The sequence below is a fragment of the Mus caroli genome, unplaced genomic scaffold (genome assembly GCF_978045245.1).
Source record: "Mus caroli unplaced genomic scaffold, Mus_caroli_1 scaffold_18, whole genome shotgun sequence".
Lineage (NCBI taxonomy): Eukaryota > Metazoa > Chordata > Mammalia > Rodentia > Muridae > Mus > Mus caroli.
Window position 1 is genome coordinate 69,572,714 of NW_028227273.1, and position 12,842 is coordinate 69,585,555.

General features: G+C 51.4%; 1 protein-coding gene across 3 annotated transcripts; it reads left to right on the forward strand.

The window, feature by feature from the left end:
• The first annotated feature begins 656 nt into the window (after positions 1-656).
• E4f1 (E4F transcription factor 1) lies at positions 657-12,816 on the forward strand. 3 transcript variants are annotated; one of them, XM_021186235.2, is made up of 14 exons: positions 657-887; positions 5,176-5,327; positions 6,993-7,104; positions 9,234-9,427; positions 9,515-9,635; positions 9,793-9,945; positions 10,046-10,212; positions 10,452-10,661; positions 11,053-11,161; positions 11,267-11,484; positions 11,649-11,847; positions 11,934-12,076; positions 12,147-12,209; positions 12,286-12,816. In XM_021186235.2, the coding sequence occupies exons 1-14, from the start codon at positions 731-733 to the stop codon at positions 12,640-12,642; spliced, it is 2,355 nt and encodes a 784-aa protein (XP_021041894.1). In that variant the 5' UTR covers positions 657-730; the 3' UTR covers positions 12,643-12,816. The 3 variants fall into 3 exon arrangements, with proteins under 3 accessions (XP_021041894.1, XP_021041895.1, XP_029327341.1); XM_021186236.3 differs by having other exon boundaries at positions 11,056-11,161; XM_029471481.2 differs by having other exon boundaries at positions 9,886-9,945.
• The last annotated feature ends 26 nt before the right edge of the window (positions 12,817-12,842 follow it).

A 12,842-nucleotide genomic window follows, 5' to 3' on the forward strand; every position in this document is an offset into this window, starting at 1 on the left:
CAGACTGAATCATTGAGGTTGACTAGAGCAAGCAGAGGTCCTAAATTCAATACCCAACAACCACATGAAGGCTCACAACCATCTGTACAGCTACAGTGTACTCCTATACATAAAATAAATCTTTACAAAAAAAGTCTTTGGAAAGGAGCACGCGAACTATCTCCAACTGGAGTTCTTTCTCATGCCCAGGAAATTCTGACATTGCAACCCAGGTCTGAGTCCAGGATTCTATATTGGGTAGCAACCCTAAGAGTTCAGATTCTCTGGGCGCTAAGAACACAGTGGCTAGAGTATCTAGGTTCAATTCCCAACACCTACATGTAACTTCATCTGTAATTCCAGTTCCAGGTCAGACACCCTCTTCTGGGCTCCGCGGGCGCCAGGCATGCACGTGGTGCATGGACATGTATACACATTAAAAAAACAAAACAAAAAAGTGAGAGAAAGGGAGAGTTCTTACTCCACGGATAGATCACTTTGGACCAAGTCCCGCCAATTTAACACAAGCCACGCCCACTTCCGCCCTGATGTCTGGCGCTGAAGGCTCTCAAAGAGCCAAGCTCCACCTCTACTGACGCGTCAGACAGCAACCCGTAGCCCCGCCTTTTTGCCTGTCCGTCAAATTCGTTCTTGTCCCGCCCCCTGCCTGTCAGACGCGCAGCCCTCGGTGCGGCCCGTTGTTATGACGACACGGTCGTAAATCCGCCATCTTCCTGTGGCGCGTTGCGACATGGAGGGCGCGATGGCAGTGCGGGTGACGGCCGCTCATACGGCAGAAGCCCGGGCCGAAGCCGGGCGTGAAGCGGGCGAGGGCGGGGTTGCGGCGGCGGCGGCGGCCTTGTCCTCCGGCGGCTTCCTTGGGCTCCCAGCGCCCTTCAGCGAGGAAGGTAACGAGCCTACCGAAGCCTGGTTGCGGCCGGGGTGCGGGCGGCTCATCCGGGCTGCGGTGTACGGTCTCGCCGGGATCCTGGCTCCTCGAGTGTCTGTAAACCTTCACAACTCTCACAGGTTTCCCTTCGGACCGCCTCTAACCCGTTGGGCCAGATGCAGAGGCTCACAGAGAGCCCATTTCTCCAGCCCCTTGGGGTCGATCTGGCCAAACAAACATCGCTCGCTCCTCTTTAGCGCCCATCAGCCCTAGCTTCTGCGTCCCCTCTGCCACTCGGGCCTTACTTAGCCCGGGCGGAGCTGGAGAGTGGAGGCGGGGCCGCTCTGTCGGACAGGGATTAGGGACCTGACCTGGGGAGGCGGCACCGCCCCACTGAGGACCTCGGTCTTCCCTACGGGGTGGAGCAACGATTCCAGGAATGTGCGGAACACCCCCGCTCTATCCGACTTGTACCATTACTTAAACCAAGCTCGAAAGGCGAACTATCATTAGTACTCTTCACTTCAGAGATGGAGATAATTGAGGCTCAAGGTCGTCCATCTGGTTCCTGTCAAGGATCAGATTGGAGCCGGGGCTGTAACTCCTCTCTTAAACCTTTAATTTTTCCTAGGAGTGTGGCAAAGAGTTAAAAACGTGTCTGTATGCCGAGGGCTGTGTTGGCACTAAGGATTACGTCTCTAGGCGCTGGTATTTTTTAGAGGTGGTTTGCGTATCTCCTGTGCATTAGTTCCACGGAGCTGTAGATTTGATCAGACAGGAAGTGGTTTGGCAAGTATTACTGGTATATTGCTGCTCTTTGTCATGAAAGAACTAAGTCCCACTGTAATTTTTTTTCTCCCTTATTTCAGCTTGGAGAGAGTCAGTTACCGTCTCAGGGAACTCTTTGGAGTTTCTAGGTTTTTGTTTTTGTTTTTTGAGACAGTGTTTGTATAGTTCTGGCTGTCCTGGAACTCACTCTGTAGACCAGGTTGGCCTCAAACCCAAAAATCTGCCTGCCTCTGCTTCCCAAGTGCTGGGATTAAAGGCATGCGCCACCACTACCCAGCTGAGTTCCTGGTTTTGTTTTTGTTTTTTTAAGACAGGGTCTCACTATGTAGATTTGGCTGGCCTTGAACTCACAGAGATGGTCCTGCCTCAGTCTCCCCATTGCTGGGATAAAGGCATATGCTTGTAGGTTCTTGGGTCTACTTATGACATTGGTTCTCAGACTTCCTAATACTTCCATCCTTTAATACAGTTCCTTATATTCTAGAACTCCCAACCGGAAAATTGTTTTGTTGCTACTTCATAACTGCAAGTTTGCTACTGTGCAGAGTTGTAATGTAGACATGTGATAGCAACCCAAGGGGTCGGGACCCACCTGTGGAGAACCTCTGGTTTATGGTCTTTTTTGTTTGTTTGTTTTTCTTTTTTAATATTTTTATTAGGTATTTTCCTCATTTACATTTCCAATGCTATCCCAAAAGTCCCCATACCCTCCCCCCACTCCCCTACCCACCCACTCCCACTTTTTGGCCCTGGCGTTCCCCTGTACTGGGGCATATAAAGTTTGCAAGACCAATGGGCCTCTCTTTACAGTGATGGCCGACTAGGCCATCTTTTGATACATATGCAGCTAGAGACAAGAGCTCCGGGGTATTGGTTAGTTCATATTGTTGTTCCACCTATAGGGTTGCAGATTCCTTTAGCTCCTTGGGTACTTTCTCTAGCTCCTCCATTGGGGGCCCTGTGGTCCATCCAATAGCTGACTGTGAGTATCCACTTATGTGTTTGTTAGGCCCTGGCATAGTCTCACAAGAGATAGCTATGTCCTTTCAGCAAAATCTTGCTAGTGTATGCAATGGTGTCAGCGTTTGGAGGCTGATAATGGGATGGATCTGGTTTATGGTCTTAGTGTGGAATGGGATAGGTGTGTCCTTTTCTGGGTCAGGGACTCTTTGAGTATCAACATTTTGGTGCTGAGTCAGACTCTAAATGAGTGAGTGGGGTGGGAGGGATAAGGTGTTTAGTTTGTGAGTGTGAGCAGAGTGGAGGGCACCACCCTCTTTCAGGTGGCCTATGGGCCAGTCATCGCTTGGGTTTGACCTTTTATTTGATCATTAATTTGTCATTGACTCCTCCTTGTCCCAGGTTGGGTTTGACTTTGATGTGGGACTGACAATAAGACAGTGGAAACAATACAGATTGTTTTGGAAGCTTGAATCTGGCTGGCTCAGCTCAGTGACCTTGAACCATAGTAATCTCTCTAGGATAAACTAAGTCATCTCTTTCCTCAGGGTGCTGGCATGATTTGGTTAAATTCTTTTTTTTTTTTTTTTTTTAAAGATTTATTTATTTATTATATGTAAGTACACTGTAGCTGTCTTCAGACACTCCAGAAGAGGGCGCCAGATCTCGTTACGGATGGTTATGAGCCACCATGTGGTTGCTGGGATTTGAACTCTGGACCTTTGGAAGAGCAGTCGGGTGCTCTTACCCACTGAGCCATCTCACCAGCCCTGATTTGGTTAAATTCTTAAGTGCTAAGTTGGAAGGATGGCTCAGTAGCTAAGAGTACTTGTTGTAGCTGAGCTATGGTGGCGCACGCACGCCTTTAATCCCAGCACTTGGGAGGCAGAGGCAGAGGCAGGAGATCTCTGAGTTTGTGGCCAGCCTGGTCTACAAAGTGCATTCCAGGACAGCCAGGGCTACACAGAGAAACCCTGTCTCAAAAAGAAAAAAAAGTACTTGTTGCTCTTGCAGAGGACCTGGGTTCAATTCCTAGCACTTATACAGTAGTTAACAAGTGTAAATGTTTGTAACTAATTCCAGGTGATCTGATACCTTCTTCTGTTCTTTGTGGGCACCAGCCACACATATAGTATACCGACATACATGTAGGCAAAACACCCACATATGAAGTAAAAATAGATAACTCTTAAAGCAAAAGGGGGAGAGGGCAGGAGTGGTGGTGCACACCAGCACAGAGGAGGCAGAGGCAGGCAAATCTGAGTTCAAGCCATCCTGGTTCTAAGTAGTGAAATTCAGGACAGCTGTGGCCATGTAGAGCTCTGTGTATGAGTTATGTGGGTGCTGGGGATTGAACCTGGGTCCTCAGGTAGAGCAGCCAGTGCTCTTAACCACTAAGCCAGCTCCCAAAAAACAATTCTTTTTTGTTTTGTTTTGTTTTGTTTTTTGAGACATGGTTTCTCTGTATAGCCCTGGCAGTCCTGGAACTCACTCTGTAGACCAGGCTGGCCTTGAACTCAGAAATCTGCCTGCCTCTGCCTCCCAAGTGCTGGCATTAAAGGCATGTGCTACCACTGCCCGGCTATACAAATAATTCTTATGTAGTTATTATATATTAAGGGCTAGTGAGGAGAAGTGTCTTGATCTGTTGGTGAGGGGCCCAGATGCAGTGTATGTGGGATGTGTAATTGCTTTGGACTGCTTTATCCCTGGAGTAGACTCGGAGCAGGATGCTACCCAATGGGGACAATGTAGCATCAGAAGAGAGAAAGGAAGAGGCAGGGTGTGGGTGTGTCCCAATGGTAGAATGTTTGCTTAGCATGTTCAAAGCTCGTTTTCAGCACCATATACAAAATAGTGAGATTGTTTGGTCATAGGTGAGGGCTCCTGCTATTCTGTGTTTTTAAAAAGCTGGCCTATTAGGTAGTTCTTTGTGGATATCAACCTTCTAAAAGTCCCTGTTGTGCACCAGATACACTAATTAGCCCACTTTATTCTTCTCAAGATGTGGAAATAATTTCCGTATGGCAAGTGAGAGGCTTACACATTCAATCACCAGCAGTCCTTAAAATGTTTTAAATTCTGGGGATCCAAACTCAGAGGTCTTATGCATGCTAGGCAAGTGCTCTACCATTGAGCTACATCCCCAGCTCCCTGGTAATTTTAATTGTGGGCCCTCTGCTGTCTCCAAGCTTGCTTGGGTGAGTTCCTGTGCCGCCCAGCCTTCCCCTCCCTGGCTAGGTTGGAGGGTGGGAACTTTGGATAGGACAGCTTCAGTGCGTCCTTGCAGGATAACTGTGTGGTCAGGGTAACTCTGTAGCGAATGCTGGTCTCTCTGGGAGGCCTTGCTTCTGTAGACCTCTAAAGGATGGGGTTAGACCCTAGACTTCCCCAGCCTTGGATGTGTGTTCCTCCAGTGTGTTCCCAGTAGCTCCTGGGTGAGCAGGCATACCAACTCTGGTTTGAGGCCATCCTTGGGTATCTCCTTCTCAGCCTTGAAGGGAAGCTAGATAAGGACCTGATTGCCCACAGTCCCTTTGACATAAGGCTTATTGCAGATGAGGACGATGTGCACAGATGTGGCCGCTGCCAAGTGGAATTCACTGCCTTGGAGGACTTTGTCCAGCACAAGATTCAGAAGACCTGCCATCGGGCCCCACAGGAGGCCCTGCCCACCACCCCTGCTGCCACTGCACTGCTGGACCAGGAGGTGAGCCCATTCTAGTTGGTACCATCCTCACTCCTCTGGTTTGGCTCATTTATGAAACAGGATGTTTTGACCAACCTGTGCAGCTGATTTATGACAAGTGGCAGTTATGCATGGCTGTGAGTGAGGGAAGACCAGGCTATACTAGTAAGAGGGTTGTGGTGCTTTGCATGGCCTGGGGTAACTCAACCTTAGCAGCCTACATAGCTGTAGGGTGTGTGTGTGTGTGTGTGTTAAGAGATCATGGAAACTTCTGTCTTTTTCCTTATCTCCTGTCCTATACATATGGTTCCCAGGGATCTCTTGTAGTAGGCCCTACTGGGTCCTAGGACCTCCAGGAAGATAAGCCACTTGATTGGATCCCAGTGGTGTGTCGGGGGATGTACTCACTGTCTTACTAAATTAGACAGCTCCTTATGATACGGATGCTCTCTCATCAGTCTTAGTGGGTACAATGAAGAAGAGGCTCTGGCCAGGCCTGGTAGTATAGGTCTGTGATCCCAGCTTCAGAGGCGGCTAATGCAGAAGGATTTCAGGTTTAAGGCCAACTTGAGCTACAGTGTAAGTTTGAGGCTATCTTAGACAACTTCGATTCAAAATAACAACTTAAAGGAGGTTGGAGCAATGACTGAGTGGTTAAGAGCACTTGTTGCTCTTGTAGAGAACTCAAGCTCAGTCCCAGCTCTTGTGTGGCAGCTCACAACCATCTGCTACTCCAGGTCTGTGGATTCTGATGCCCTCTTTCTGGCCTTTGTGGGTAGTAGGCACACATGTTGTATACATACATACATACATACATACATACATACATACAAGCAGAACACTCATGTACATAAAATAAAAATAAATACATCTCTTATATTTTTACAAATGAAGAGAGGCCTAGGAATATAGCTCTGTAGTAGAATGTTTATTTAACCTGCATGAGGCTCCAGGTTCAGTCTTTAGTACCCTTGCTCCAAGAGAAGGGAGCCTCTAGGACAGTGTTCTCAACCTGTGGGTTGTGACCGTTTTGGAGTTGTCAAACAACCCTTTCACAGGGGTTACCCAAGACCATCAGAAAACATAAATATTTACATTACGATTCATAACAGTATTAAGATTACAGTTATAAAGTAGCAACAAAAATAATTTTATAGTTGGGGTCACCATGTGTGAGGAACTGTATTATAGGGTGTGGCATTAGGAAGGTAGAGGGGCTTTGCTAGAAAATTCAGTGGCCGTAGGATATGAGTAGGGAGCCCTACAGACTGCAGTAGAAAAGGATTAACTCTCCAGTCCTGCCCTTAGTACTTGCCCCTCACTGAGAGCCTTCCTGGATGGTATGTCTCACCATAGCCACGGGGGCCTTTCTTCTGACCGTGTGGCTGGGGTGGTGGGGCAGAGGTGCTACACTCCTGCAGCTAGCCTCACTATTTATGCTCTCTGATCTTTGCCCAGGCCATGGTGGTCAGAGGTGTTAGACTGATTGGGGCTGACCCAGACTCTGGGGCCAGGCTTCGAGTCAGGCTCAGAGCCATGCTCCCTCAGGAGCCCACCCTACAGCCTTCCTGTAGGACATGGACTGGACTAGAAGGAAGCTCCCTTCTTCCACACAGGGAGCCGAGGTTCTTCTCTCAATTCTGGAACCCACAGGTGCATCTCATGTGTTTGTGACCACATTGACAGGTGGTGCCCACAGCAGCAGAGGGAGGTCCAGATGAACCCATCACTGTGGCTCACATCGTGGTGGAGGCCACCTCTCTAGCAGAAGACATCAGCCATGCTCCTGACCTTGTTGGTAAGGCAGCTGTCCACGGGTCGCCCTCAATTCCGAGGGATTGCTTGATGGCTGATTTATAGTCAGGGCTGGGGGATCCACTGCTCATATCCTTCACTCTCCCAAGAGCCAGGCCTGTCCACTGAGGGGCCCCAGCCTCATGTGAGCCTTCCCCTAGGCAGGAGGAGGATCAGTAGCTACCATGCTCTTCAGGAAGGGAAGCCCAGGTCATTTTTCCGGCCCAGGGTACTTGTAGGCATTGGGGATCTCGGGGTGTACAACACTATGAACTTGTCTCTCTCCCGTGCATTGGCAGGCGGTCTCTGTCCTGGTCCTCCTTAGCATCTTCTGCACTTCTCTGCCACCTGAGCCTTCCTTCCTGTCCCTCTGCTTGTTTACACTGGCATGAGGATTGCTGCCCTGGTTCTTGTTGGGCTTTTATGAGCATATAACGCCGAGCCTCTTTGATGGCTAATGCTTTCAATTGAAGTGCTCACTGACTGCCGTGGACAGGGGCTACTGAGAGGGCTGGGTTGGGTCAAGTGCTCATTACTTGGAGACTATGCTGAGGAGCCAGGGAGTATTCAAAGGGCATTCTGGTTGAGGACAGGTAGAGGGAGTCAAGAGACTGACTGAGTTCAGGAAAGGGATGAGTGTTCAAAAGCCATTGAAGGATAATGGATGTTGGGAAGCTGATGCTCAGTGCTCTGCTGGGGCCAAGGCAGGTGGATGAATGGGCAGGAAGGGATTGAGACAGGATAGAACTTGACCTTGAGAAGCTCTGACAGTCAGCCGGGGCAGGAAGCAGAAAGGTCTGTTGAGGAAGCCAACCTTGGGAAGGGGGCTCTGAGCGCATTGCCTTCCTGAGGAGGTGGCACACCTGTCTGAGTCCCCACTGCCTTTCTCAATGTTCCTGCAACAGGGAGACTCATCCCTCAATACTCAGACTTCGGAATGTTGGCACGTGGGGGTGGGACTCCGGCATATAGTTTAGTTTCTGTGGTGGGTGGTGGTGTTTGGAAAACAAGTTCTCTGGGTTTTGATGTATAATCAGGCTCTACCAGCTGGGTCCTTTTCCACCTACTCCCAACCTCCAGTAATTTAAAGCTTTGGGTTAGCACAGCATTCCCCTCTTCAGGGACCCTCTGCTCCTGTATTCTCTGCAGGTATCCCCAGGGGAGGGGATCCAGGGGCCACCAGCATTTTTAATGGCCTGGGTAAAGAACAGGAAGTGAGGCAGTGGGCTGGCCAGCAGGGGCGGCGTGGGGTGGCAGAGTATCAGCTCTAGGTTCTCTGTATCCTGTCTAGTACAAAGGAATTTCCTCTTGGGATGGTGCACCTGTGTTCCTCGCCCATCAGGTCTGTCCTTTGGGAAGGGACTTTTGGAGCACTGGGCTGAAGCATGGGCGAGAGATGGATGCCCTTAATTGTTTCTGACTCATGGTGCTTACTCATTGTGTTTTGAGAGAATGGCTTGACAGAACACAGCCAGCAGGATGAAATGGCTTCTAAGACAGGTGTGTGGCTGGTTCCTACCACCACCTTTGAGTAGAAAAAGGGAAGTGTGTGTAGCCTGGCTACTCAGCATCCTCTGGGAAGGACAGAATCCTGGCCTTCTTTCCTCTAACCATTGCAGTGTCTACTTTCTCCAGTTAGTTCTGCACATGCATCTGGCTAGGCCTGCCTGTGTACCCACTGGCAGCAAAGGCCAGCAGACAGCCCCCAGGACCCTCTGTCCTTTCTATTGTCGAGTTTGGGACCATCTAGCAGAAAAACATGCAGGGAACTGAACTAGGATATCCGCTGCCTATTTACCATGGTATCCTGTTGTGGGACTGAGCCCCTGTGCCTCTTGGCATGGGGATGGGATATCTCCTCATGGGGAGTGTCCATATTGGGCACAATCTGGGGACCCTGAGCTCAGACAGCGCTACTGAGTTGAGGTGGTCTCTCTACCATGTTCGGTTGCCTGTAATGGCTGCTGCGTGGATTTCCCTCGGTGCAGATTGGATCTAGGTTCTAAGCCCTAGGACTGAGGTGGTGTGTGATCTAGATGGTTCTGAGGCTTCTAGTGGACACCTGTGGAGGGATCTCTCTGGGCAGGACTGTGATAGGTTTTTTAGGCTTATGTTAACTTGCCTCTCCCTCAGGAAGTGGGCACATCAAAGAGGTCATTGTGGCTGCTGAGGCAGAGCCAGGGGATGGCGAGATGGCAGAGGCTCCAGGCAGTCCTAACCATCAGGAACTTGGGCTTCTTGGGGAGGGTGAGCAGGCCCAAGTCAAGCTGCTGGTGAACAAGGAAGGCCGCTACGTGTGCATGCTATGTCACAAGACCTTCAAAACGGTGAGCCCCTGGGGCCAAGGGCCTGATGGCTCCCCTCCATGTTCCTATCCAACGAAGTGCCTTGAGCCTTACTGCTCCTCCCCACAGGGCAGCATCCTCAAGGCCCATATGGTAACGCACAGCAGCCACAAGGACCATGAGTGCAAGCTCTGTGGGGCCTCTTTTCGGACCAAGGGCTCTCTCATCCGGCACCACCGACGGCACACTGGTATGTGAAGTGGGGGTTCGAGCTACACTAAATAACTGCTGGTTGGCTCTAGGGGACCCTACAGCTTGCCTGTGTCCTTCTAGATGAAAAGACCTGGTATCCCCTCAACACAGGACATTGTCCATCTCCCACCGGGGGCTGACTGTTCTCTCTACAGATGAGCGCCCCTACAAATGTGCCAAGTGTGGAAAGAGTTTCCGAGAGTCAGGCGCTCTGACTCGGCACCTCAAATCTCTCACTCCATGCACAGAAAAGATCCGCTTCAGCATAAGCAAGGACACAGCTGTGGGCAAAGAGGAAGTGCCTGCAGGTCAGCTTTGGGGGGAGGCAGCCCACCTGAGTTCCTGGGACTGGGGTTTCCCAAATTGGCTGCCAGGCTCTTCAAGGACTCATTGAACTCTGCCTTAAAGGGTCCAGTGCCTCCACTGTGGGGACGGTGACATCATCAGTGGCAGGAGACCCCATGGAGACATCACCTGTGATTCACCTGGTGACAGATGCCAAGGGTACTGTCATCCATGAAGTCCACGTCCAGATGCAGGAGCTTCCCCTGGGCATGAAAGCCCTGACCCCAGAGGTGGGTGATCTTCCTGAGCTTTGGCAGGGAAGCAGTGAGGGAGTACGAGTTCAAGTCTAGGGAGAATGGGGTGGAATTTAATGAGAACAAAGTCAGTTAGCTGGCTGTGCAGCATGGGGCTCCAGAGATGGGCCTGTGGGGAGTCTGCCGGGGGTGGGGGTGGGGAGGGAATGGGTGCTCTGTGCTGGGCTGCCTGACAGGCTTGCCTCCTTCCTTCTCTCCCTCTATCTCCCTTACAGTCCCCAGACTCGGAGGAGCTCCCCTGTTCCAGTGAGAACAGCCGTGAGAACCTGCTACATCAGGCCATGCAGAATTCTGGCATCGTCCTTGAGAGGGTTGCTGGAGATGAGAGTGCTCTGGAGCCAGCCCCTCCCTCTGGTTCCAGTCCCCAGTGCCTGGGAGATGGATCCCCAGAACTGCCACTGCTGAAGGTGGAGCAGATAGAGACAGTAGGTTTTTGTTACTGTCCTGCTCCCTCTGATGGGGCTGACCCAATGTTTGCTTCTCATGTGGGGGTGGGAGCTGCTAGCTACCTCATTCATTTTTATTTAGTTTTTTTCTGTCTTTGAGAAACAGTCTAGTGTAATCCAGGTAGCCTCAAATTTACGGTGTAGCCAGTGTTAACCTCAGTTCTTGGTTCTCCTGCTTCTACTGGGTGCTGGAATTGCAGGCTGCACCACCATGCCTGGCTTGAAGAGTAGCATTGCTTTCTGCTCTACTGCTCTCTAGACTGTTAACTCCCTTACCTAAAGCCTGGAGGGAAGAGGGCTGACTCTTGCTTTTGGTACCATTGAAGCACAGCTTACAGTAGGTACTAGAGGTTGGTCTGTGGTCTCCCAGCAGGTGGCCAGTGAGGCCGCCACTGTGCCCAGGACCCACCCGTGCCCTCAGTGCAGTGAGACTTTCCCAACAGCAGCCACGCTGGAGGCCCACAAGAGAGGTCACATAGGTGGGTAGTAGGGAGGTGAGGGGTCCGTGGGTGGCGTAGTCCATGGGCTGGCAGCTGGTAGGCTTGTGGGTGGTGAAAATGCCCTGACATTGGGTATGGCTTCAGCGCCGAGGCCATTCACCTGCACACAGTGTGGCAAGGCCTTCCCCAAAGCCTACCTGCTCAAGAAGCACCAGGAGGTGCACGTGCACGAGCGCCGCTTCCGTTGTGGAGACTGTGGGAAGCTTTACAAGACCATCGCTCATGTGCGGGGCCACCGACGTGTCCACTCAGACGAGAGGCCTTTCCCTTGTCCCCAGTGCGGCAAGCGTTACAAAACCAAGGTAAGCTTCGGTCCTGCAGAGATCCTTATACCTAAACCACCCTCCGCTGTCTAATGGGGGTCTGGTTGTGCCCTCTTCCTAGCCCAGTCTGTTTACTCTTAGCCTCTCAGACCTGGGGGGTGGGGTACGGTGGAGAGCAGGCTGTCACAGAAAGGTCTCCCTAGAATGCCCAGCAAGTACACTTCCGGACACATCTGGAAGAAAAGCCCCATGTGTGCCAGTTCTGCAGCCGAGGCTTCCGGGAGAAGGGCTCTCTGGTGCGGCATGTGAGGCACCACACAGGCGAGAAACCTTTCAAGTGCTACAAGTGTGGCCGTGGCTTCGCAGAGCATGGCACACTCAACCGGCACCTGCGCACTAAAGGTTTGAGCCACACGTGGCAGGAGAGGGTGAGGGCGTAAGGGCTGGGGTCAACTGGCCCAGACTGGGCTGACCATCCCCGTTGGCAGGGGGCTGCCTGCTAGAAGTGGAGGAGTTGCTGGTATCTGAGGAGAGCCCTTCTGCGGCTGCCACTGTGCTTGCAGAAGACCCCCACACCGTGCTGGTGGAGTTCTCGTCTGTGGTAGCTGATACCCAAGAGTACATTATTGAGGTAGGTATAAAGCTGGTGGGGCAGGTTTGGACTCGGGACAGCCCATGATGACCTCCAGTCAACTGTCCAGGCCACTGCAGATGACACAGAGACCAGTGAAGCCACCGAGATCATTGAGGGCACGCAGACAGAGGTGAGGGTCTGGGTGAGGGATGGGAGAATCACCGGACTGCTGGGCAGCCCCTCAGGCTGAGCCATGCTCTCTGCAGGTGGACAGTCACATCATGAAGGTGGTCCAGCAGATCGTCCACCAGGCTGGTGCTGGGCACCAGATCATCGTGCAGAATGTCACCATGGACCAGGAGACAGCACTGGGTTCGGAGGCAGCTGCTGCAGACACGATCACCATTGCCACTCCTGAGAGTCTTACTGAGCAGGTGGCCATGACACTGGCTTCAGCGATCAGTGAGGGTACTGTGCTCACAGCCCGGGCAGGTCCAAACAGTACTGAACAGGCCACTGTGACAATGGTGTCATCAGAGGACATAGAGATCCTTGAGCACGGAGGAGAGCTGGTCATCGCTTCACCAGAGGGCCAGCTTGAGGTACAGACGGTCATCGTATAGTTTGAGGGCCTCTGCTGTGGAAGATCGAGGACCCTTAGTGTCTCCCTGCACTTGCCTGGTCAGAAGACATCCAAGTTCAGGCAGCCAAAGGAGAGAGAGAGAGAGAACAGGCAGTTTTGGGATTGTTTTTGTTTGTTTGTTTTCTGCTTTACAATAAAACATAAAAAACCTGCAGTTTGTTGTGATGGGGTAGAGGCAGC